This window comes from Miniopterus natalensis, chromosome 4, assembly GCF_054644295.1.
Source record: "Miniopterus natalensis isolate mMinNat1 chromosome 4, mMinNat1.hap1, whole genome shotgun sequence".
NCBI classification, from domain to species: Eukaryota; Metazoa; Chordata; class Mammalia; order Chiroptera; family Miniopteridae; genus Miniopterus; species Miniopterus natalensis.
In genome coordinates this window covers 67,500,550-67,525,194 of record NC_142084.1, presented here as the reverse complement: position 1 = coordinate 67,525,194, position 24,645 = coordinate 67,500,550, and the positions used below count along the sequence as shown (strand labels likewise).

General features: G+C 50.0%; 3 protein-coding genes across 7 annotated transcripts in view; 1 reads left to right on the top strand and 2 right to left on the bottom strand.

Moving 5' to 3' along the window:
• Positions 1–1,693: 1,693 nt before the first annotated feature.
• On the bottom strand, positions 1,694–13,772 carry C4H19orf38 (chromosome 4 C19orf38 homolog). The gene is made up of 7 exons (XM_016207840.2): positions 13,662–13,772; positions 12,048–12,356; positions 9,736–9,825; positions 8,540–8,567; positions 7,807–7,850; positions 6,628–6,665; positions 1,694–1,960 (listed from the first exon to the last, which is right to left on the bottom strand). The coding sequence occupies exons 1-7, from the start codon at positions 13,690–13,692 to the stop codon at positions 1,811–1,813; spliced, it is 690 nt and encodes a 229-aa protein (XP_016063326.2). The 5' UTR covers positions 13,693–13,772; the 3' UTR covers positions 1,694–1,810.
• A 6,429-nt stretch (positions 13,773–20,201) lies between these two features.
• TMED1 (transmembrane p24 trafficking protein 1) lies at positions 20,202–22,395 on the top strand. The gene is made up of 4 exons (XM_016207924.2): positions 20,202–20,408; positions 21,079–21,176; positions 21,319–21,502; positions 22,153–22,395. The coding sequence occupies exons 1-4, from the start codon at positions 20,217–20,219 to the stop codon at positions 22,369–22,371; spliced, it is 693 nt and encodes a 230-aa protein (XP_016063410.1). The 5' UTR covers positions 20,202–20,216; the 3' UTR covers positions 22,372–22,395.
• Positions 22,396–22,897: 502 nt separating this feature from the next.
• DNM2 (dynamin 2) overlaps positions 22,898–24,645 on the bottom strand; it is a 79,465-nt gene continuing 77,717 nt past the window's right edge. For 2 of the 5 annotated variants that reach the window (XM_016207919.2, XM_016207920.2), the window contains exon 20: positions 23,747–24,625. In XM_016207919.2, the coding sequence (XP_016063405.1) occupies positions 24,556–24,625 (70 nt within the window). In that variant the 3' untranslated portion in view covers positions 23,747–24,555. Of the gene's footprint in view, positions 23,282–23,746; positions 24,626–24,645 lie in introns of those variants that run through there. The other 3 variants (XM_087816722.1, XM_016207921.2, XM_087816723.1) reach the window with 2 other exon arrangements.

Genomic DNA, 24,645 nt, shown 5'->3' with positions numbered 1-24,645 from the left:
GCAGCGCCCCCTGCCGGCGGCCGTGGGCGCGGGGAGGGAGCGCGCCCGGGACGAAACTAACAGCGAGAGGGGGTCGGCCCCGCCCCGCCCAACCCCGCCTCGCCCAGCCCCGCCTCGCGTGAACGGTCGCGGCTTTGTGAGATGGGTCGGTGGCCCACGAAAGGCAGCTGCAGGAGCATGCGTAAGGGGGCGGTTCTCAACCCCCTCGGGCACGCCCCTAAGCCTGAGTCCCGCCCCCATCCCGCGCCGCTGGAACTGCCGCACTTCGTGAGGCGGTGCGGGCACGGAGATCAGAGGAGGGCGGGGTAGGAGAGCGTCAGGGGGCGGTGCTCTCGTGCAGACACGCCCCGGGCCCCGCCCCGCGCAAACAGCCGCGCTTTGTGAGACGGCTCCCCAGTCCGGGAAACGGTGGGGGTGGATCTGACACCCGAGGGCTTCGACACGCCCTTGAGGCTGGGCTCCTCCCCCTGGCCCTGCGGGGATTTTTGAGGCTGCGTGAGGCCGGACTGAGTCCAGCGCGACGGGGCCCCGCCCCTATACTGGCCCTGCTCCCTCCTACTGGGCCTCGCTTTGCGAGGCGTGCGGCGCTCGGGGAAAACCGCGCGGGGAGGCGGGGCCCCACGCTGGGCCCCATCCCTCCGCCCACTCGCCTGGAAAAGCAGTTTCAGGTGGGGCGCGTCCTCTGCACCCTTCCTGGACCCCATGTGAAGGCCCTCTCCCGCAGCGCTCTGGCTTTCCTTTCCTCTTCCCCATCATCTCCGTTCCCGTACCACAGCGCCCCCCTCCTCCAGTCTCAGACCTTCACTGTCTCCTCCCCCATAAAAAATTCTTGGACCTCTCCCTCTGGACCCCTCCCTTAGCCCCTAGTTAACTCTGCCTTCCCCCAATGATGGCTGGCTAGTCTAGCCGAGCATGGCCACGTGCACCTTGTCTCCCTCTCACACACCCACACACACACCCATCGTCCCTCAAGGTCCCCCCCCCCCCCGTGCCAGGGCCCCTTTTGGGGGACCCAAAGACTCTTGCAGCCACTTACCATTTTCCCCAGCTCCCACCCTTCCCTGGGCCTCCTCATTTACTGTTCTCCTCAGTATTAATCTGCCCCTTTCCCCCATCATTTTACCTCCTCTCCCCACCAACACCAGGACTTTGGCAGAGATTCCTTGAGGTACTGCCCCCTCCCCGCATCCTCATGGAGCTCCCTATAAACCACCCTTGTGTTCATGCAGTTGAGGGGTACTCCCCCCACCCACCAGGCATCCAGTGATTGGTCCCGAGAAGTCCCAGGCTTGAAGGATTACACTCCACAGAGGCCTTGGGAACAGCTCAACATGTGCTATAATTAATAACTTAGGCATACCAGCAAGGCGGACACTCAGAACATACCCCCACGCACCCTCTGCTCCAAACACTCACTTGGGTTGTCCAAGTCAGGTGTGGCAAGGGAAGAGGAAACCAGAGGGGTGTGCAGAAAGCTCAGACCTCTTTTGGCCCATTTGAGTACCAGAAGGATACTAACAGCTTCCCTGGTGGTCTAAGCTGAGACTCCAAAGAGAGACTTTCTGCTTTCTGTGCAGCCTCCCAGCCAGTGCCTGCTCCCCCTCTTCCACTTCTGCTCCTCTGTGAGGAAGGTCCCAAGGTCAGGCATCCCTTTGTCTCTGCTCAGTTCCCTGAGAAAGCAGCAGCCAGAACCCCCCTCCCCAAAGTAGCTGGAGGGACTTTGGGCCCCACATGGCCCCACCAGCTCAAGTGAGAGGGCTGAATGGAGGGCAGAGTGCGTAGACAGAGAGAGGGACCCCAATCCTAAGCCTCACTGGCAGGCCCGGAAGGTGCTGAAGTCAGGGGGCTCAGGTGAGGATGAGATGGAGGTGGGTCTCTTCCGGGGCCCAGAGTTTTCATAGGTTGCAGCAGAACCTGAGCAATCATCCCGGGTGGCTTCGTCTTCTTCTGAAGTCATTTTCTTTGTCCATGGAAGAAAAATAGAACTGGGTGATTTGGGGTTTCAGGGTTTCCCCATGTTCTGAGTCTGAGATTCCCCAGTCCATCAGGTCTTATCTCACGCACACACATGTCCCACAGCTTCAGGGCCCTGATCTGCCTTCTGTCCTGCCTTCCTCTCTGCTGAATAGGGGACCAAGCATCCTGGGTTCAAATCCCAGCTCCAGTACTTCCTAGTGGTGTGACCTCAATCAAATGGCTTAATTCCTCTGTGCTCACTTTCCCCTTTTGCACAATACTGAGAGCACTAATACACCCCTCCTGGGGTTGCTATGAAGAAACATAAAGGAATTAAAGCGCCTGACACATCACATTGTAAGGGTTAAATATTAAGTGAACAAAGCTATTATTATTATCTACTTCCATTCTGGGCTTCCTCAAAAGTCTACCCTCTCCTCTGCCTTGAAAGCTCCTGCTCCAAGTGCCAGTCAAGAAGAGATGAACTTGCTAAAACTGAAGCCTGGCAGATGAGAGCAGGCTGGGGTCCTGCTCCTCCCTAGCTGGGTGACCCCGGGAAGGCCCATAACCAGCTTCAGTCTCCTGGTTTGTTAAAAAAAAAAAAAAAAAAAAAGAATAAAATAAAATAATGTCGCCCTAGCTGGTTTGGCTCAGTGGTTAGAGCGTCATCCTGTGGACTAAAGGGTCCTGGGTTTGATTCCGGCCACAGGCACATACCTCAGTTGCGGGTTCCATCCCTCGCCCCAGTTGGGGCTCCTGCAAGAGGCAACCAATTGCTGTGTCTCTCTCTCATCCATGTTCCTCCTCTCTCTCTCTCTCCCCTTAACACTCTCTGAAAAGCAATGGAAAAAATATCCTCAGGTGAGGATTTAATTAATTAAAAATATCAATTGCACATTATAAGGTGTTACAAAGTAAATACCAAGATCCTCAGTGTAGTAACACAGTACAAGTTAAGAGACCTGTCAGCTGCTTCATTTTCATGTCAGCCAACAGCACAGCTTTCTAATGCTTCAAAAAGAAACTAGAATTGAAAGCAGGGACTCAAACAGATACTTGCACACCCATGTTCACAGCAGCACTATTCACAATAGCCAAAAAGTGGAAACAAGTGTCCATCAGTGGGTGACTAGATAAACAAGACGTGGTATACACACACAATGGAATATTTTTCAGCCTTAAAAAGGAAGGAAATTCTGACACATGTTACAACATGAGTGAACCTTGAAAACATTATGCTAAGTGAAATAAGTCAGACACAAAAGGATGAACATTGTATAGAATCACTTCAATAGAAAATGTCAAAAAAGGACAAATCTACATGCCCTGGCTGGTGTAGTTCAGTTGGCTGAGTGTTGTTTCATGCACCAAAAGGCTGATGGTTCAATTCCTGGTCAGGCAGGGCACATGCCCGGGTTGCAGGCATGAAGGAGGCAGCTGATTGCTGTTTCTCTCTCACCTCAATGTGTTTTTTCCCTCTCTCTCTAAAATTATTAAAAACATATATTTTTTAAAAGATAAATCTACAGAGACAGAAAGTAGAATGGTGGTTGCCAAGGGCTGGAGGGAGGTAAGACTGAGGAGTTAATGTATAGTGGGAAAAGAGTTTCAGTTTTCCAAGACAAAATCTTTAAATGAAAGATAGTGATGTTTGCACAACAATGTGAATGTACTTAATGCCACAGAACTGCACACTTAAAAACGGTTAAAATGGGGCCCCAACTGCATAGCTCAGTTGGTTAGAGTATCAACCTGATACTCCAAGGTTGTGGGTTCAATCCCTGGTCAGGGCACATAAAAAAATCAACCAATGAATGCATAAATAAGTGGAAAAACAAATTGATGTTTCTCTTTCTAAAATCAATAAATTTTTTTAAAATGGTTAAATGGTACATTTTGTTATGTATATTTTACCACGATTTGAAAAAAAAGAAAAGAAACTGGAAAAGATCACTGGAATTTACTGTTAAGGAAAATACGCACCGTACATAACAGTGCAGGTATCATGCTATCATTTATGTTTAAAAGGGTGGGGTAATCCTGGCTGGTGTGGTTGGTTGGGTGTCATCCCATGCACCAAAAGCTTGCCTGTTCAACTCTGGTCAGAGCACGTGCCCAGGTTGCAGGAGACAGCCGATTCATGTTTTGCTCTCACATTGATGTTTCTCTCCCTCTCCCTTCCTCTCTCTAAAAAATCGACTAAAAGTCTTTAAAATAAAAGGGTGAGGGATATAGATTTGCTATTTTCACCTTTGCTTGCATTTTGCAAGAAGCTCCTAACAGTGGTTACTTCTGTGTGTGTAGAGGGGGAGACCAGTGGGTTGAGAAGGGTTAAGTGCTAGAAAAAAACACTACTGTACATATAATTTTGACATATGTATGTGTTTCATATTCCAAAAAAAATTTTAATTAAATAAATATATATATAGTCACCAGGACTAGGCTACTAAGAAATAAGTTGTTTTTCTGTTGTCCATTGATTCATTTTAAATGTCTTTTTTAAAAGGAAAAAAGTCACCAGGCTTGTTCCTTGAGCCTGTGTCTTCTCACAGAAAGTTTTAGAACTTGCCTTGCCTTCTGGCGTTTTCTTAACAACTCAGGATTTGTTCCGGGAGCAAAGACTTCAGAGGGCTGAACAGCCTGGTGCCAAGCCCCTTCCTGGCCACTGTCTCTATACCAGTGACTGGGGACCAATTTAAACTTCCCTACTCCTCTCTCTGGAATTTCAGACTTACATCTCCATCTGCTCTTGGGCATAATGCAGTGAGGTGGCCTGTCCCTCTTCCCTCCAAGCTGTCCCTCCCCAAGACTCCTCCCATGCCTCCTCCCACTTCTTCAGCCCGCTCATCCAGTCAAAACCCAGCGCTGTCCCCTGGCCGCGTGGCTCGGTTGGTTGGAGGGTCATCCGGAACACCAAAGGGTTGCAGGTCTGATTCCCTATCAGGGCACATACCTAGGTTTGGGGTTTGAATCCCAGTCGGGGCAGGTAGAGAAGGCCACTTTCTCATATCGATGTTTCTTTCTCTCTCTCCCTCCCTCCCTCCCTCCCTTCCTCTCTCTCTAAAATCAATAAACATATCCTCAAATTGGAGAATAAAAAATAAAAACAGCACCATGTTTCCCATCTGCTGAATCTACCTGACCTGCATCTGCTTGCTTCTTCCACCTCTGCGGCCAACACGCTGGACCAAACCACTTTGAGTGGCAGTCCACTCACACCCTCCAAGTCTGTCCTCACAGCCTGTGAGCACCTGAATCTGGTTATGTCCCTTCTCTGCTCTGAAACCTTCATGGATCCCACCTCACTTGGGGTAAAAGTCAAAGTTCTCCACATGGCCTGCCAACTCCCCACTCCACTCTACCCATTATATGTGCTGTGCCAGGAACTTGTCCCGAGCCAGGAACAATCTTCCGCAGCTTCTTCCTGCTTGTCAGCCATCTCTGAGACGCCTTGGACCTCCTAGCTAAGTGAGAAGTGAGTTTCCTGGCCACTCCTAGCCCATGTGGCATTGTCTGTCTTCCCCCATCAAATTAAGAAGCTCTGAAGGAGCCCGGCCAGGCGTGGCTCAGCGACTGAGCATCGACCGAGGATCCAGGAGATTGCGGTTCAATTCCCGGTGAGGGCACATGCCGGGGTTGCGGGATCGATCCCCAGTTGGGGGCGTGCAGGAGGCAGCTGATCAATGACTCTCTCATCATTGATGTTTCTATCTCTCTCTCTCCCTCTCCCTTCCTCTTTGAAATCAATAAAGATATATTTAAAAAAAAAAAAAAGCCGCTCTGAAGGAGTGAGGGCCTCATCCTGTTCTTGTCCAGATGCCCAGGAAGGGTGTGAATACTTTCCCCACCCCCTCATCCCACTCCCCATCACGGTGCCTCAAGCAGAGGGCTCTGCCCTGACAGCAGTCCCAAAGTGTCTACTTGTCCAAATGGGACCTCTGAGGCCACCTTGAGTAGGGCCACCTTCACCTCAGATCTGTACTCGTCTCTGTGTGAAGAGGAGCAGCTGAACATTTTCTTTCTCTATGGGGCCATGGCTCAGCTATCTCTAATTTAGTGGGGGATAGTAATAAAGTACAAACACCAAGAGCACCCCAAGATGCAGTTGTGCAGAGGGATTCAAATGCCAGCTCGAACATGTATGATCTAGGGGAGCCATCCCTTTGATGAGGAGGGTGTGTGTGTGTAGTGAGGCCCTCTCCACTAAAAGAGAAAATGCACAACAGGAACATTTAAGCTGAAGTCCTGGAAACTGAATACAAAGTAGGCTTTTCTTTATACCAGGAGGGGGCTACAGTGTGCATCAGATTGTCACAAGGTTCCATGACCCCCCAAAAAACCCAGGTCCCCCTGAGTCCCCTCTGTTACCATTCTGAGGGATTGACCCAACTGAATACAAAGATAGTGCTGACCCCAACAGCAAGCACACCCAGGGGCTTGCCCATTGCCACACAATGGCCTGGATGTGGCCACTCCAATCCCCCAGGGTTTCTCAAAGCCAACTTTCAGCTCACAAACAAATCCCTGCTCAGTGATTCTGGGCTTTTTCCAGACCACCCTCTTCCCCTGAAGATCAGAAACTACAGGTCAACCCAGCCTGATGATGGCCCCTGCCTTCCTGGTGTTAGGACAGTCAACAATAAACCGGGACCAAGGAATGAAATGACTTACCATTGATATCGCAAACAAGGAATTATCAAAGGACATGTCTGGAAGAGACAGAGAGAAGGAAATCAGGACTAGGGCCAGTTTAAATTCCCTGCTTACCCCCATCCCCACAAGCCCATAGGTCCAAAGTCCACCCTAAGGAAGGGGATGGTGTCCATCTCCCAGCAACCTCTTTGCTCCCTTCCAGCCCATTCTGCAAAGTGAACCGTTCACAGCTGCAAATTGCATTGTGTTCCTCTTTTGCTCTGAGCCCTCCTTCAGCAGCCTCTAGCTACCTTCTGGAAAATGGGTGCCTCATCTCAGCTCCCGCTTTCGAGAACACCTCTCAGCTCCTCCACTGTCCCAGGCTCTCCCCAAAGCGCCTCCTTCAGGTCTCTGCTTAGCTATCACTTCTTTGGGGGACCGCCCTCCTAGGCCCACACAGGTCTGGGCCAACCTCAGCTGTTTCCCCACTGGAGTGTGAGCTTGTGGTCACAGACCACCTCTGTATTGGTCATTGAGGGAGCCCTGCCGATCTCAACACAGAGTAGGTGCTCAACAAATGAGTGAGACAGTGAAAGAAACCTGTGAATGGAGTTTCTCCATTTGGAGCCCCATCCAGAGCATCACTCACACAGGCCAGCTGCCCATCGCCCCCTGGTGGAAACGGGCAGAACGACACATTTGGACCACAAGTGGGGCTCCATCTGAGGACAGTGACAGGTACTGTGAAAGCACCGGGGTGCTCCAGTGTGTCCCCCCTGGAGCTGACCGTTCAGCGGTGGAGGTGAATATTACATACCCAACAGGCAATGATTACTTGATTTTGTTTCTACTAAGGGGTAAGAAGAATGACAGGGTGCCTGTTGGTAGCATGTAAGTAGAAAGTACAGACCCTGTCTAGGGAGTCAAAGAAGGCTTCCTGGAGGAGGTGACTTTCAGACTGAGACCAGAGGGGAGAAGGGTGGTCTAGGCAGAGGGGAGCATGCATGAAAGGCCCAAGGATGGGGCAAGGAGAGAAGGTGAGAACTGAAACCTGGTGTGGAGGGGAGTTGGAAAGGGGAGAGAGTGTATTCTTGCCCCTACAGGAAGTGATCAACCCCAAAAGGTGTCAGCAGTGAGTAGTGAGGCCCATAGTGTTTTGAGGCAGTGAATCCCACCTGGCAGCAGAGATAGGGACAGGATCAAGGAGGAGGCACAAACCTGCGGTGGTGAAGTTAACCTGGGCCCAGCAGGATTCTCTTTCTCTGCAAAGGGATTGGGAAGAGAGTGATGCCATCTCAGGCAGGAGGCTTTTTCCAGGCCCCAAACTTGACCTTCATTCGCCACCCACCCTGAATCCTCTCAGATGGAAATTCTCTTGCAAGAGCCCCACAAGCCAGATGAAGTCAGGATTCCATCCCAGGGCTGCTGCTAGCTCTCTGCCACTAGGCAGCAGGGTGTCCACCCCTCTCAGAGGGGAGAACCAAGGCCAGGACCAGTTGGGACATCCCAATGTCCAGGAACCAGGGCATCAAGTTGGGCACTGCACAACCCAGGGGGATGCCACTTGCCTCCTCCCACTATGGATTTCTAGAGTGATTAGACTGTTTTGGGAAACTGGCAGTAAAAGGCTGTGAGGAAGGCTCAGCCACTTGCTCCCTGTGCCTCAGTCTCCTTGTCTGTAAAATGGAGCTATTTATAGTGCATGCTCCCAGGGTTGCTATGAGGATAACAGGAGCTCCAGTTTCAGAGTCTCCTAGCACAGTACCCGGCACACCTGTTCCTATTAAGCGCCCTGCCAGCAGAGGGTGCTATTTGTGGTGGAGCTCCCACACAGCCAGGGAGAACCTGGCCCGCTCTTAGAGTTCCTAACATCCATCAGGAACTCCTGCCCTCGGGCTGAATATTTCTTTCCCCCAAACCACCCTCTGAGGGTCTCCAGGGATGGTCTCACCTTTTCTTCTGCATTTTTTTTACTTTAACTAGGGAACAAAAAATAAATAAGCATTTGTTAGATTTTCTTCCTGGGTGCATCCTGGTTACAAGTTCATAAAAGCCAAAAAACGCCGCTCTCTGCCCAGACATTTGTGACTCAGCCTTGCCTTCTCCCCTGGCAAATTTGTCACTCAACAGAAGAACTACTGCAAACATTTATTTTCCCCAAGTACATGAGTAACGTGTGTTGGTAAAAACTTCAAATAAGGTACAATCATGTTAAATTGTTTTGTTGTTTTGGTTTGTTTGTTTTAAATATATCTTTATTGATTTCAGAGAGAGGAAAGGAGAGGGAGAGAGATAGAAACATCAATGATGAGAGTCATTGATCGAGCCCGCAACCTGGGCATGTGCCCTAACTGGGAATCGAACCCAGATCGCCTGGATCCTAGGTCGATGCTCAACCGCTGAGCCACGCCCGGCTGGGCCAAACTGTTTTGTTGTTGTCCTTTTGTTTTTGTTTTAGGAAGGAGGAGGGAGAGAGAGAGAGAGAGAGAGAGAGAGAGAAAGAGAGAGAGATTAACCAGCTGCTTCCCATAGGTGCCCTGACCAGGGATTGAACCCACAACATGGGTATTGCCCTAACCAGAAATTGAACCCACCACCTTCTGGTGCATGGGACAATGCTCCAATCAACTTGAGCCACATGGGCCAAGGCATGCATTCAACTTTTGACTAAATGATCCTTGGTGATCATATATGGCCCCCCCAAAAAAATGGCCCTTAGATAGTAAACTCATTTTCCTGTTAAAACTGGTGGCTACATTTTCAATTTCTTCATTACATGGGCATTCAATGAAAAGAGAAAAAAATTTCAACTGTACATCACTTTCTCAAGACATCTGAGAAACAGCAGATATTAAAAGTCTGTCTGGCCCTGGCTGGGTGGATCCATTGATTGGAGCATCATCCCGTACACCAAAAGGTTGCAAGTTCAATTCCTGGTCACAGCACATACCTGGTTCTGGATTCAATCCCTGGTCAGTATGGGAGGTGACTGATCAACCCATCGATGCTTCTCTCTCTCTCTCCCCCTTCCTCCCTCTGAAATCAATAAAGATATTTTTTTAAAAATGGATGTGAGTGGAAGTGCATCTACACATTCCAGGGGTGGCACACTGGCAGTCCATGGGCCATACTTTCTTTGCCTGTTACCTTTCCTGATCACCACAGCAACAGCCACCAGCCCAGCAAGGAGGAGGGCTCCAGCCAGACTCAAGGAGAGTGCCAGGATCCAAGTGGGCACTAGAAGAAAATGAGAAAAGAGAGAGTGGGCAGGCCATGAAGTTGTGGAAGCACAGGGAGAAGGTAGGACAACTGTCATTCCTCTAGATTATCTTGGGGGAGCTAGCCTACCCCTCCCTGAACCCCCAACTATGTGGCTTGAGTGTAGCTGGACCCTAGGGACCCAGCAAACCTTGTATCTAGCTAATTAGCATGTTCCCTCCCCCTGGTAATTGTGATTGGTTCAGAGATGGGCATGTGATCAAAGTTGAGCCAATGAGAGCTAATACTGAGATTTTGGATAGGGATAGAAGAGAGGGAGATTTACTCCTCCAGCCAGTATTAGAAAGCTGGTAGGATATACATCTGAAGCTGTTGGGTACAATTTTGCTACCACCCCGGCCGGGCGTGGCTCAGCGGTTGAGCGTCGACCTGGGATCCAGGTGATCAGGGTTCGATTCCTGGTCAGGGCACATGCCTGGTTGTGGGCTTGATCAATGACTCTCTCATCATTGATGTTTCTGTCTCTCTCTCTCCCTCTCCTTTCCTCCCTCTAAAATCAATAAAGATATATAAAAAACACACACACAAAAAAAAAATTTTTGCTACCATGAGAGGGAGGGCTTGCCTGAGAATAAGACACAGAAAAAAGCTGAATTGACAGATGGCAAATGATTCCTGATACCTTTGAGCACCTGGATCCAGCCATGTCTGAAGTCAGCACGGTGAACTGACTTCAGTTCAGTGAATCAACGAATCTCCTTCTGTTGTTGAAGCCAGTTTGAATCAAATTTTCAGTTATTTGCCGCCTGATAAGTTCTGCTGGCATCAACATGGGTACCAGGGGATCAGAGGACCTCCACCCCCAGCCATGTGGTGGACCATGAGGCCTACACAGAGGTCAGCCACAGAAGCATGAAGCCACAGCTCCAGAGTTTTCTCCTCAAAGGATTTGGCTGCCCCTCCTTGGAGAGAGAGGTGATCTCTCAGGGGAGCTGGGAGCAGATGCCCTGACCCCAGTGGAGGTCAGGAGCTAAGCCAGGAGGAGGAAGGAGAGACACCCACTTCGTGTTCTCACGGTGTTAGCCTTGTTCATTCATTCATCTGGGGTGGGGCTCGGGGGTTGTCACCTCCCCTACTCTGAGACCACAGGACCAAGGTAAGAGAAGGGGGCCTTTGATAGTGGAACTTGAGGCCGGGAAGAACACAGAGACTGTTCTGTCATCACAACATGTGAGCCTCTGCTGCCAGCAAAGTTCTCTTTGCAGCTGGGAAGTTCCAATTGATGCTGACACGGAGGCTCCACCTGGAGGCTCCCTCCTCCTTCCTGTTCCTTGATCCAGAGCCCACCCCCACCCCTGTCCAGCAGCCCTCCCAGGACTTCTGTCCCACTCATCCAAAAACCAGATGCCTTGCTGCAGCCACAAGGCCCTGCAAGATCTTTTGCTACCTCCCTGCCCTCATCTCTACCCACTTTCCTCCTTGCTCACTAGGCTTCAGTCAAGGGTGCCTCCATGTTGCTCAAACACACCAGGTACACTCCAGCCTCAGGACCTTTGCACAGCCTGATCCTTCTACTTGGAACCCTCCTGCCCCAGACATTCATGTGGGCTGGCTCCTTATTATTCAGGTCTTTTCTCAAGCATCACCTCCTCAGAGAGGTGTTTCCTGACCACTCACCTTTGTATTTAAAATGACATCCTTTGCCAGGTTGTATTTCATCCTTGGCGTTTTACTTGTTCCCCACTGGCAGATTGAATAATTATCAGACTCCTTATTTAAAGTCTGTCCCCATCCCCTCAGGATGTCAACTTCAAGAGAGCAGGGACGCTGTCTGGTTCATTTACTGCTGAGCCTACACTGCTAAGGAGAGTGCCTGGTGCACAACAGGTGCTCTAAAATGTTGGATGGCCAGGAGGGGAGGAGGGCAGCAGAGCATACAGCTTTAATGCCTGGGCTTTGGAGGCCAGTGGAATCCCAGCTCTGCTGCCTGATAGCTGTGTGCCTTGGGCAATCCTTTCATCTCTTGTGCCTTGGTTTCCTTATCTGCAAAATGGGGAGACTCACTATACCCATTGCACAGAATGACTGTGAGAATTAAACAAGGAAAAGTGAGTAAGTCCTGGCAAGTTGGAAGTCTGGCTCATCCTGTGACAACTTCCAAGCAGAGGGAACAGTACATAGAAAGGCTTGGTAGTGAGAAAATGGGGCCCAGGCAGTGAGGGCTGATGAGAGGATCTTACCTGGGAAGGAAACGTGCACAGGTTCACTGAGGTCTGATAACTGCAGTTGCCTGTGCTCGCCTAACACACCGTACCGACAGTGAAACATTCCCCTTGCAGCCTCCCAGTCACCACCACTCAGGTTGAAGGTGACCCTGAGCTGGTCTGCAGGGGCCTGCAGGAGCTGGACAGCATGGTTCCCTTGGTACAGGGTGAAATTGGCCCCTGGGAAGCCCCTGGGTGCCATGCATTCAATGTAGATGGGGTCCTCTTGACTGCTGGGGTGTGGGGGCACCAGCAGGATGGATGGCGCTGGTATTGCCATGGAGCCTACAATACAGAATAAGGGAGGTCGGTGAGTGAGTGATCAGATCAGGGGCAAACCTGGCTGTGTGGCTTTAGGCAAGTGGCTCACCCTCTCTGGGCCTTGTTTTTCCCCCACAACTGATTACAGATTTATTTTTCACTTGTCAAACACACAGTTAATAATTTCAAGGGGAAAACACGTCAAAGGCATATATATAATGATAGAAGTTCTTATTATACATGTAGCATGGAAGATATATTTATTATTACTTTTTACATATTCTAGAAGACATTCAAATCAAAATAGATTCTAACTGATTGACAAATTTCTGTGGACCTTGGTTTTTATGTACAACCGGAGGCTAATCATCGCAACCCCACTGTAATGCTGGTGAATCAAATGCCTAGCACATAATGAGGGGTCATTGTGTTTGAGTCTTTTTAAAAATTTTTTATAATAGCAGTGGTTACACAGCAATGCAATTACATTCTCACTACTTCAATCAATAGCATTGACTATGCACCAGGACCTGTTTAAGTGCTGGGAACAGAGCGGTGACTGAGATAGACAGACACACAGACATGCCTGTCTCAGGGAGCTGACATTCTCATGGAGATAATAAATGCTGTGCAGCACATCAGAGTAATGAGAAGGCTGCATTAGCTGGGGTCGCCACGGAGGGCTTCCCTGAAGTGACACAGGAAGAGCTGAGGGAAAGCATTTAAGGCAGAGGGAACAGCATCGGCAAAGGCTGGGAGGCTGGGAGGCTGGGAGGCTGGGAGGCTGGGAGGGGTATGGGGTATTCAAGGAGGCTGGCTGGAGGGGATGAGAGACAAGGAGACCAGGAGGAGGGGAGGGCTGAGAGGTTCTATCTTACTTCCAAGTCTGTGGTGAGCAATATAGATTTGGGGGTTCAGTTTCCTACAGGAGGGACCAGTGTCTTCCCAGCTGCCCCCAGGCTCCTGAGCACTGATCTGGCTCAGGTGAGGTCTATACACGCCTCCCTTGTCCCCCAGCAGATCTGCTGCTCTGGCCCTGAAGGTGGGAGCCTCAGAGGCCAACAGGGCTGAGTCATGGGGTGTGGGCACTGCTCTCTCCAGAAGGGTGGCATTTCTGGTAACCATGATGTGGGGATAATGAGGAGCCCAATAAAAGAAAGCCATGCTCCTGGGACATTTTCAAGGCTCTGGAACAAATCTGTCAGGGTTCAGCTTCCTCTAGCACCTGGGGAAGGTAGCCCCAGGCACTGGTTCCTGCCTCCTGAGCAGACGCAAGGTGGGTAGGCATGGGGGAGTGGTGTGGGGGTGGTACAGGGGTGTCAGGCTCACCGGCCACAAAGAGCAGGACAGTCCAGGGCATCGCTTCTCCAGCGTTTGGCCAGGCAATCTGGCTGAGGCCAGGGTGGCCCACAGCTCACCACAACTCCTTCTGTGAGGCCAGAGCAGGGAAAGGAGAAGCTGGGCTGATTCTAACTGATAGTTTCCTCACTGGCAGGAAGTTGCATACATACTTGGGTACTGAAAGAGACTCTCTCCTCTCCCCACCCCTTCCATTGGGACATATCAGACCCTAGCACCTCTCTGAGCCTTGGTGGTGGTAGTTCTGCAGATGGGAGGGACAAATGAGATGGGCCGGGTATATTTATTTTTTCTACTCCTGAGAGGACTCCTGGGCATGAGGAAGGCTGTTTGGGAAACCCAAGCCCAAGACACACACCGCAGCCCAAACAGTGCCAAAGTTGATATACATGTCAGGTGGAGGGTAGTGACCCCAGGCAAGACATGGTCCTTTGAAGCCTCATCTTGCTGCTCGGTAGAATGCAGCTAAGAGGAGCAGACAGAGCCAAAGAACTCATGGTATGAAGCACAGTTGCCAAGTGGGGTGTGAGCATTTCCAATGTGAAGTCACAAAGAAGAAAAGCCTCAGGAGCTTCACCAGCCAGGTGAAACACTAGCTCCAAAACTGAGGCAATGATATACTTTGCCGGATTTATTGCCTTTCAGTTACAGCACAGAAACTTCCAAAGGTTTGTTTGACCAGTAGGTTTGCTTTGGTCTCTAAACATTTCTGTTCAAATCAAGTGGGTCTTTGATTTGAAGACCCAGGAAGAACATAAGTATGTGTTCACCAAACACCAAAAAGGGTCACTAGAGTATATATTTTTTCCTTTGGACACACAAACCTCATTCCAACATCAGGGCCTTTGGGCATAATTCTGTCAGCCTGGTCAAATCCCACTTCTTCAGATCTCAGCTTAAATATTACTTCTGGGAAATCTTTTTCAGATCTCTCTGGACTTAGAAAAATCCCTTTACTGAATTCCCCCATAGTGCCTTGTAATTTTCTTTTATTGTAATTAGCATGCTAGTTGTTTCCAAGAAATTTGTCCATCTCATTTAAGTTGTAGAACTTATTGGTATAAAACTGTTCACATTTTCTTGTTATCCTTTTAATGTCTATAGGGTCTGTGGTGATGTCCCTCTTAGGAATGTAATTTTTCTTTTTCTTGATTAGTCTTGCTAGAAATTAATCAGTTTTATTAATCTTTTCAAAGTACTAACTTTTGACTTTGTTGGTTTTTTTCCTCTAATTTCTGTTTTCTATTTCTTTGCTTTTTGGTCTTATCTTTATTTTTTCTTCTACTTACCTGTCTAATCAGCTCTTCTTTTATTAGCTTAAGATGAAAACTTAGATCGTCGATTTTTTTCCCCACCATTTATTTTAATCCTCACCTGAGGATATGTTTTCATTGATTTTAGAGAGGAAGGGAGAGAGAAACATCAATCAGTTGCCTCCCATATGTGCCCCGACTGGGGATCGAACCCGCAACCTAGGTATGTGCCCTGACCAGGAATAGAACTTGCAACTGTTTGATATATGGGATGATGAGCCAATCAGCTGAGGCTCCTAGTCAGGGCAGATCACTGATTTTATTTATTATTATTATTTAAAAATATACCTTTATTGATTTCAGAGAGAGGAAGGGAGAGAGAGAGAAACATCAATGATGAGAGGATCATTGATCAGCTGCCTCCTGCACACCCAACTGGGGATTAAGCCCTCAACCCGGGCATGAGCCCTGACCGAGAATCGAATCGCGATCTCCTGGATCCTAGGTCGATGCTCAACCTCTGAGCCACACCCAGCCGGGCCAGATCATTGATTTTAAACTTTTACCTTCTAATATAAGCATTTAAAGCTATACATTTCCCTCTAAGCACTGCTTTAACTACATCTCACACATTTTGACATGTTGTGCTTCATTATCATTGTTAGAAATATTATCTTATTTCCCTTGTGAACTTTTTCTGTGAACCAAGTTTATTTAGGTACCTGTTGCTTAATTTATAAATATTTGTGCTTTTTTGATAACTTACTATTAGTGACTTTTAACTTAATTCCTTTGTGGTTAGATAATATACTTCATATAATGTCAATCCTTTGAGACAGAATTGAAATTTCTTCCAGATATGACTCCAAAAGTCTGAGAAGGGGATGGGGAAGGGCATGCTAGGTAGAGGGAATAATATGTGTGAAGAACCTTGAATGTATGTAAGGACTTCATCCTGAGAGCACTTAATATTGTGCAGGAATCTATAACCTGGAATTGGGTTGAGAAAAACAGCAACACATGCCTGTATTTGTCACCTGTCACACAGCTGATGTACTTAAGAGGCACAACTAAGGAGTCATGGACAGGATGACAGGAAGTCAACAAGGAATGGTGACAAGGTCTGGGAGCTGTTACCAGTCCAGGCCTGAAGTTGCTGGGGAGGAAGTGGTCCTGGAATTTGGAGAGGGCTGGAGTTGTAGGCTTTGGCAGAAAGATACAGACCAAAAGGGTGGGAGCCAGAGGATCTATACCTAGATCTTCCTCCCCTCCAGGCCTCAGATCTCCTGCCAGGGCCAAACACAAGCAGCCAGGTTGATCCAATCAGTGAGTAAAGATCAGCCTTCCAGGGCACATAGTGGTGCAGGGAAGGGTGAAGAACAGCTCTTAGAATCTTTCCGTTATAATTTCAGGGGATCCCTGACCTCCAGAAGCCAGTCTGCTGACTCCCCATGGTTGTAAGAACACCAGGTAAGATTCTAGGCCAACACTACATAGGGAAGAGGGACCCTACATGATGTGACCTGTGCTGATTGCTTCCATCTCTTCTCTGGTTACTCCTCTCACCCTATCACCTCCTTTCTGCCCCTTGAACCCTCTGAATGTCTTCTGACCTCAGGGCACTGTTCTCTCTGTTTACCTCCTCCTATTCCTTCTACTTCAAGTCTGAGTTTCAATGCCACCTCCTCAGGGAAGCCTTCCCTGACTCCACCCAGGCTAACTGTGCCACCCCACCTACAACCTAGCATTTACTTCTTAGCACCCATGACTATCTAAAATCATCTTAGTGGAGCAACACTAGGATGACAGCTCCACAAGGACATACATGGACAGTGTCTGTTTTATTCACAGTGTCAGACACTCAGTAAATATTTGTTGAGTGATGGGAAAGGGGGAAGTTTTATTTTTGTTTTATCAAGGGAAATAAGAATTACCCATTCAAACCACAGATGTCAGTGAAAACAGAGGAGTCAGTAGCTCCAAGGGCCTATCCCTTCACAGAAACATTGACAAATCGAGCAAAAACAGTCAGAATCAACTTTATCCAAACTCTGGGAAAGAGCCAAAGGTTTATGCCACCAAGCAAATACTCAATCAGGAAAAAGGCAATGTGAAAGCGGCAGGAAAGCTTTGTGTTTTCCCTGCCCTTCCCTCATCTCTTTCAACAGCATGGCAGGTCTTAAAGATAGCAGCCTCTGTACCCAGTTCCTAAGGGAGCAGAGTAGCCCTCATTCTCACAATATTGTGTTTGTCTGTTCTGATGTCTGGGGGTGACCTGCAAGACTAACTCCAGATACTTGTCTGTTTGACTCAGAATGTACTCCTGGAAAACAGTGTAAGGCAATGATTTTCAGCAGGTGTGCCACAAGAATTTTTAAAACAGGCAATACCTGACTATTTAGTCAGGGGCACTGACCTCTTTTCCCTTAAGAGTGTCAAATAAAATAAAAAACCACAACAGCCAACACAAGAATAGCCGATTATACCTTTTTTTTTTTTTGTCGGATCAGAAAAAAAAAATTTTTTTTTTTGGTGTGCTGCAGAATTTTAGTAATTAGGTTCTGTGCTCCATAAAATGGAAAAAGTTGAAAATCACTGGTGTAAGGCAAAAGATGCCCCACAGCTGCCTGCGGCAAAAGATTACAACTGAGGACAATGATAGACATGCTAAAAGCAGGGAGGAAAAGCTGGGGTGAAAGTTTCTTTGGGTAATTAGTGCACTCAAAAGCACCCATATGTACTGGGGAGTTTAGAAAGCATCATGCATCCCCAAGGCAGGACAAATGATCAAAAAAAGACTTGATAAGACAAGCTTTCACCTCTGGCTGATCTCTAGGTTCAGCACAAACAGGAAGTGAGGACTAAGGCAGAGCTGGAAATGCCCTGATGAAGCATTAAAACTACATAAATTTGCAGAGCGGGAGAGGTTTTTCATTTTTCTTCCCTTTTCTCCCATAATGTATAAAAAAAAACCCTTATAACTCAACAACAAAAAGACAAACAACTCAATTTTAAAATGGGCAAAGACTGCCCGGCCGGGCATGGCGCAACGGTTGAGCATTGACCTAGAAGTCAGAAGATCACGGTTCAATTCCCTGTCAGGGCACATGCCAGGGTTTCAGGCTCCATCCCCAGCATAGGGCGGGCAGGAGGTGTGCAGGAGGCAGCTGATCAATGACTCTCATCACTGATGTTTCTCTCTCTCTCCCTCTCCCTTCCTCTCTCTGAAATCAATAAAGATATATTTAAATAAAATGGGCAAAAACTTGCACAAAATTTTTCCAAAGAAGATATACACCTGTACTCCTCCTCTTCTCAGGCCTGTACTTTTACTCCTTCTCCTAAACTCTAAGGGCCCCCATGAGACTTGCAACCAGGGGAGCAGCAGGCAGCTGCAGCTCGTCCTGGGCTAACTCCCTGAACCTGTCCCCAAGACCCCCTTTTCTCTGACTTTTCAGTAAGCTAAAAGCAGCCCCACCTTGGCCCACTTCTGTCACTGTGACTTTTACTTCTCAGTGAGTCTGCAGTCCTGTGTGGCTCACTTCTTTCCTATAATGTTTCTAGAGGGCCAAAACAGCACTGCCTAGGCTCTCACCTGTTTCTTTTTCTTTTTTTCCCTCCTGTTGCTTCTTCTAAGCCCTTCATTTCACTGTCTCCAGCTTTAATAAATGTACTCTCAAAATTAAAAAGAAACAAAAATGAATCACCCATTCTCCACAACTACTTCAAAATGTCCAAACAGAGTCTGAATGATAGAAAAACTAGTGAAATGAAATACCAAACAACCGAGCATAAACTTTGACATTACAAAGTGGTGTTACTTCCCTAAGTTCTCCAAATGCAGGAAGGTGCCGATAGCCACCAGCTGTATTTAAAGAGTAATTGTCACTACCTGTCAGCCTCTCCCAGCCCTATATTTAGATTAAAAATTTCAGCCCTGGCGGGACAGCTGAGATGGTTAGAGCATCATTCCTATACACCAAGGTGGGGGGGGATTGATCCCCGGTCAGGACACATACAAGAACCAACCAATGGAGCAACAAATCGATATTTCTCTCTCTCCCTTTCTCTCTCTCTCAAATTAATAAATAAAAGTTTTAAAAAGTTAAAATTTCCATCTAATGGGAGTAACTGCTTAATGGGTATAGAGTTTCTTATGTTTAGATGGAATCACTAAGCAGAGTCCATTTCTCCAACGACTTCTTTGCTTATTTGTCTGCTTCCCAGAGGGAGGTTGTCTCCAAATCCTCTAAGCCAGACTGAGGAAGAGATTAAATGGTTGTATGATAAACCTAGAATATAATATATATTCAATGAGGGCCTATGATATATCAAGCACTAAACAAGCATTATCTCACTTCATCATCACCAACAGCCCAATGAGGTAGGCCTAGCATCATCCCCATTTTACAGTTGGGGAAATTGAGGGCCAGTAGGGCGATTACTTCAAGTAACGGGTGGGGTGTGGTTTGAGCTAGGCAACCTGGCTCCCAGGTCGACACTCTCTTCACCTCTTCTCTGCTGACTCTAAGCACCCTGGGGCCACTGAATCACTCTGCTGGCCACTGAGTTTGAGACCCTTGGCTTGGGGCCAAGTCCCTGTATTAACTCTATGCAAGGAAAACCAAGCGCTTACTATGGACCACAGCTTCATCTTATTAAATTGTCATCATCCCCAACTTAACAGATAAGGAAACTGATAGGTTCTAAGGCGCAAAGGGAATGAGGAGCCGGGCATCGAAGCTGCGGCCTTGCTCAGAGACCAGGGGTAATATGATACCCCCGTTAATATGAAAAATTCTCCGCCCCACCCCAGCGGAGACTTTTTATCTGCGAGCCCTAAGGGTCCCGAGCACGACCACGCCCATCCTCTATTTTGGCCCAGCTCCACCCAGACTGGGTCACCCGACAGTCTTTGCGCGCGGTCTACTCTGGGAAAACTGAGAGGCTGTGCCTTAGAAGGACCCGGACGCGTCCACCTTAGTTGTCTTTAATATTTGCCTGAGAAAAACACAATATCATGTCGCTTATTTTTGTCTTTTTCCTTCACCAGCAATTAAAACTAAAAGTGTTGGCCTCTAGAAAAAAGTCTCTACAAGGTTGAATGTTTTCGGGCACACCATTTGGGCAGCTACACCCTCAGGGGGTCCTTCACTCCCGACTCTGCTGGTTTCGAATAAAGGGCTGAAGCGACTGCCAATAAGCTCTGCTGAGTAGCAGAGGGGGCAGGGCTAGCCCTTAAAGGAGCCACGACCAGTTAGGAGACTGAAGGATGATCCAGATGATGGCGGCCAACGCGGCCCTAACCTTGGCCCTGTGGCTCCTACTGCCGACAGTGGGGGTGGGAGGGGCAGGGCCCCCACCGATCCAGGACGGCGAGTTCACATTCCTGCTGCCTGCGGGGAGAAAGCAATGTTTCTACCAGTCCGCGCCGGCCAACGCAAGCCTCGAGACCGAGTACCAGGTAGAGGGTCCGGGGCCGCAGAGCGAACACAGCCAAGGGGATGGGGCGTGGCCAAGCAGCTACAGCGAGGCCTGTCTTAAAGAGGGGCGGGAGCCTGTGCCGCAGAGCGTGGGGGCGGAGTCTGAGAGTCAGACGAAGGGGGCGGGCACAGCGCGTGAGAGCGGAAGAGGTGGGAGTAATAGATGGCGGGGGTAGAGCGAGACATCCGGGAGGCGGGGCCATCCGAAAGAATAGCGCCCTTCTCACTGTTCGACCTCCGTGGGCGTGGCCGAAGTGTTGTGGCGGATTGAATGGGTTGGTGGGCGTGACCAGGATGCACTACGAGAAAGGGCGTGACCAACTTGATTTTTTGGGGGCTTGGGCTGAAGGCTGAACAGGGTGTGGCCAAAGTCAGGGGCGTGGCCAGGTAAAAGCCAATCTAGGACTTCCGACGCTGGCGTTACCATACGAAAGAGCGGATTCCAAAGCTGTCGTATCAATGCGGACAGAGTAAAGGCAATGGGCGAGGCCTGGAGGGGTAGGGGCAGGACCCGGTTGCAGGTGTGGGTGTCAGAGCTCAGGTAGGTCTCTAGTGGTCTGTATGGGTCTGCTCGGTGGTCCAGCCCTGGCCTTCTCTGGCAGGTGTCTTGGCCTACTCCTAGCCCTCCACCTGCTCTTACCTGCCCCTCAGGTGATCGCAGGTGCTGGGCTGGATGTGGATTTCACGCTGGAGAGCCCTCAGGGCGTGCTGCTGGTCAGTGAGTCCCGCAAGGCAGATGGGGTGCACACGTGAGTTAAGTCCTGCTGCCCGCTGGGGTTCGGTTACAGCCCTGCCCCTCCCCATCGGCCTCCGGTTACTGTCCTGCCTGTTTCGCAAAGTCCAGCTGGCGGCCATTCAGGGTCATGTCTGTGTGTCTACCTATCTGTCCAGGGTAGAACCCACGGAGGCTGGGGACTACAAGCTGTGCTTTGACAACTCCTTCAGCACAATCTCCGAGAAGCTGGTGTTCTTCGAACTCATCTTTGACAGCCTCCAGGAAGATGAGGAGGTCGAAGGCTGGGCAGAGGTCGTGGAGCCTGAGGAGATGCTGGATGTCAAGATGGAGGACATCAAGGTGCACCCAGGCTAAGCTGGGGACACTCCTCCCAGATCTCTGGCATTGGGCAGCAGTGTGCCCCTGCCCTCCAACCTTTGCTGGGGTCCTCCTTGGCCTGACCCAGCCTTTCCTAGCAGTGATGCCCCCAACTTAACAGTAGCAGCTTACAGTTAAAAATATCACATTTCTAGGTGTAAACCCTGATTTTAAGGCTTAAGTAACTCATTAAATCTCCATAACTACCCTATGAAGTAGGTAGTGTGCTCAGATCATCCCCCATTTTATTGAGGCACAGGATGGCTAAGGAACTGTCCTAAGGTCACACAGCTAGCTACTGGCAGAGCCAATATTTGAAGCCAGGCAGCCTGGATTCAGCAACTGTGCTGTTATCCATTAGTAAATACATTCTTTACACTTATTTAAGCATTCAGTTCTCACAATTCTGAGGCACCTGAGGCCCAGAGAGGTAATTAAGTTGCTCATAGTTTCACAGCCAGTGAGTGGCAGAATGAGGACTTACACTCAGGCAGGCAGCCTGGTCAGACTTCGTGCTCTCAGCTCTCCCCCCAACCAGCAACACAGACTCTAACCCCATTTCCCCATTTTATTGGCCTCTGCTCCCCAACGGACAGAGGCCTGCCTGACCTTGCTCTTCCCTTGTCCCACAGGAATCTATAGAGACCATGAGGACCCGTCTGGAGCGCAGCATCCAGATGCTGACACTGCTGCGAGCCTTTGAGGCACGTGACCGCAACCTGCAGGAGGGCAACCTGGAACGGGTCAACTTTTGGTCAGCTGTGAACGTGGCAGTGCTGCTGCTAGTGGCTGTGCTGCAGGTCTGCACACTCAAGCGCTTCTTCCAGGATAAGCGCCCTGTGCCTACGTAGCCCCCGTTTCTGAAGAATGGAAAAGGAATGGCAGCAGGGTGCATGTGTGAGACTTGGGGGGTCCTTTCACCAACTTAGTTTCCTATGGGAGGGGAAGCTGTGCATTCTGGGCCTGAGGTGTCTTCCCTTTCAGGCCAGAATACTGGCTGGCCTGCAGGTCTGGGCCATCCAGAAGGGGTAGCTCATTGGCTGTACCTCCTTTCCTGGAAATTGTGCATGGGGGCACTGCAGCATTTGAATGCAACCCTGGGATTTTCTGTCCCCGCATCTGTCCCCTACTGTAAATGTGCCTTAGCCTGAGCCTTCCAGATGCACCACCACTGCCTGGTGCGGAATGGGGTCTAGGAAGCAGACTTGCCCTTCCCTTCTCCACTGGCCCTAGGAGCCAGGTCATGGAGGGAGGAAGCTTGCTATTCATGGGACCCCATGCCTTCCTTCCCCTCCTTGTCGCTTCACCTGGGGCCTGTTGCTGCTGCTGAAGGCAGCCTGCCCATGCCAGGGCTAGGAAGGAGACTCAGCTGCAGTGTTCTTGCCAGGACAGTCACTTTATTGACAGGAAGGAGCCAGCCCCTTGGCCCAGCAGGGGCTAGGTGTGAGGTCCAGTAACAGAATTCCAGGAGTGGGGCCTGCAAGACCACCCATGCCTCCTGCTCTCCCTGCAGGGGCCCCAGACAGGGCTGAGGGGTGGCCTGGCCAAAGCCTGCACTCCTAGGAGCCTCACAGAACAAAGGGTGGTCTGGCCTGGGGACTGGAGCCAATAAATTATGGTCAGAAAATCAGAGCCTGGTGATTGGGACTCAGGGACACCAGCCAGGACAGACCTGCTCCCAAGAGGGCAGCCAGGCAGGCAGGAAGGGTCTCTCACGAAGCTCAGAAGAAGGGTCTGGCGGGAGCCGATGGAGGTGGTCGCCTGGGCATAAGAGAAAAATCAGAAAGCAAAGTTTAACTGTGTCCCCAGCTGGGCCAGAAGGCCTGGGGTCCCAAAATTGGGAAGAGGAGACCTGGGGGAAATGCTCAGGACTTCGGGGCAGAGAGGGCCTGACAGCTGCACAGTTCGGGGTGGAGGGCCAGGATTCCCTCTCCCCTTAGAGATCCTGATGTTGGCCTCAGGCCTGTGTGGTTGTAGTGGGGTGGGGTGGTGGGGAATATATGCCTGCACTCCTGAGATGTTAAGGAAAGTAAAAGCTCTCCCCTCTAAAGTATGGATTCCTCTGGAAGAAATGAGCCATCCCACAAGAGCAGAACCCCCATGAGTGAGGTGTGCGGGAGCCTGTGGTGGAAGGGGTGGGGTTCTCATCGGAGGCCTCCTGGGGGAAGGCAAGCAGCCCACATCCTCAGCCTGAACACCAACACAAAAGGCCCACACAGCAGCCACCAGAAGCTTCTTCCCTTTATTTTAGTTTATTAATAGGATACAGAGTGCAGGCACTTACAGTGGTCAAACCGAGCGAGCAGTGAGCGAGGTCTGCTCAGAGAGTGGCCACCTGGGGCCTGCCCCATGTGGGAGGCCTGGGTAGGAGCCAAGGGGCCCCCAAAGCCTCCCCACCCACTCAGCCCTCTGGGGACCCAGGAGGAGGAGGGGGTCAAGGGAGGAGAGAGCGAGGCCAGTGGAGCTGAGGGTTCTGGACCTGGCAAAGGCACCTCTGGCAGCCAAGCCTGGGCCGTGTGGTTAATACGGCCAAGGAAGGAATATGTACAGCTTGGGTGGGCAGCACTGGACCCACTCCTGGCTTGCCACCGGGAGATCCCGCTGCTAATTGGACACACTCCTTGCACCTCAGCAAGGACTAAGGGTATCCTTGGTGCCCAGTTTCCAGAAGGCCTGGTCTACTCAGGCTTTCTGGCCAGAGAAGTCCCTGGGTGAGTCCTTATTATACCAGAAGGGATCCCTCATTCAAGATGGTGCTCAGGGTCCAGTTCCCTCCTCTGCTACCCAAAGCCTCATCCCCCAAAGTGCAACACCCAAGCTCCCCCCACACTGAGGCTCCAGGGCCCCCCTTCATTCAGTGCTATGTCCAGCTGGGGACAGGGGCCAGGCCAGCCCCTGACTGGGCCAGGGTTAGGAGTCAGGGAGCCTGGGCCTGGTACAGGGATGGGAGGGCCAGGGGCAGCAGAGGGGCCCAGACCAACAAAGCTCCTGCACCGAGGGTGCACAGGGAACCCCCGAGAAAATGCCCCTGCAGCCTAGTCGAGCAGGGATGGCTCGGCTGGGCGGATAATGGTGGGCCGGCTGGGCGCAGCCGGGGGTCTTCTGCTGCAAAGAGAATAAAGATA

Coding starts and splice junctions, on each gene's coding strand:
- C4H19orf38 (XM_016207840.2), bottom strand. CDS start 13,692: ATGCCCTGGACTGTCCTGCTCTTTGTGGCCG. Junction 9,826..12,047: donor TGTGCACGTTTCCTTCCCAG/GTAAGATCCTCT, acceptor ATTTTCTTCTAG/TGCCCACTTGGATCCTGGCA. Junction 6,666..7,806: donor GGTTAACTTCACCACCGCAG/GTTTGTGCCTCC, acceptor TGTCTCTTCCAG/ACATGTCCTTTGATAATTCC.
- TMED1 (XM_016207924.2), top strand. CDS start 20,217: ATGATCCAGATGATGGCGGCCAACGCGGCCCTAACCTTGGCCCTGTGG. Junction 20,409..21,078: donor GCCTCGAGACCGAGTACCAG/GTAGAGGGTCCG, acceptor CCTGCCCCTCAG/GTGATCGCAGGTGCTGGGCT. Junction 21,177..21,318: donor AAGGCAGATGGGGTGCACAC/GTGAGTTAAGTC, acceptor CTATCTGTCCAG/GGTAGAACCCACGGAGGCTG.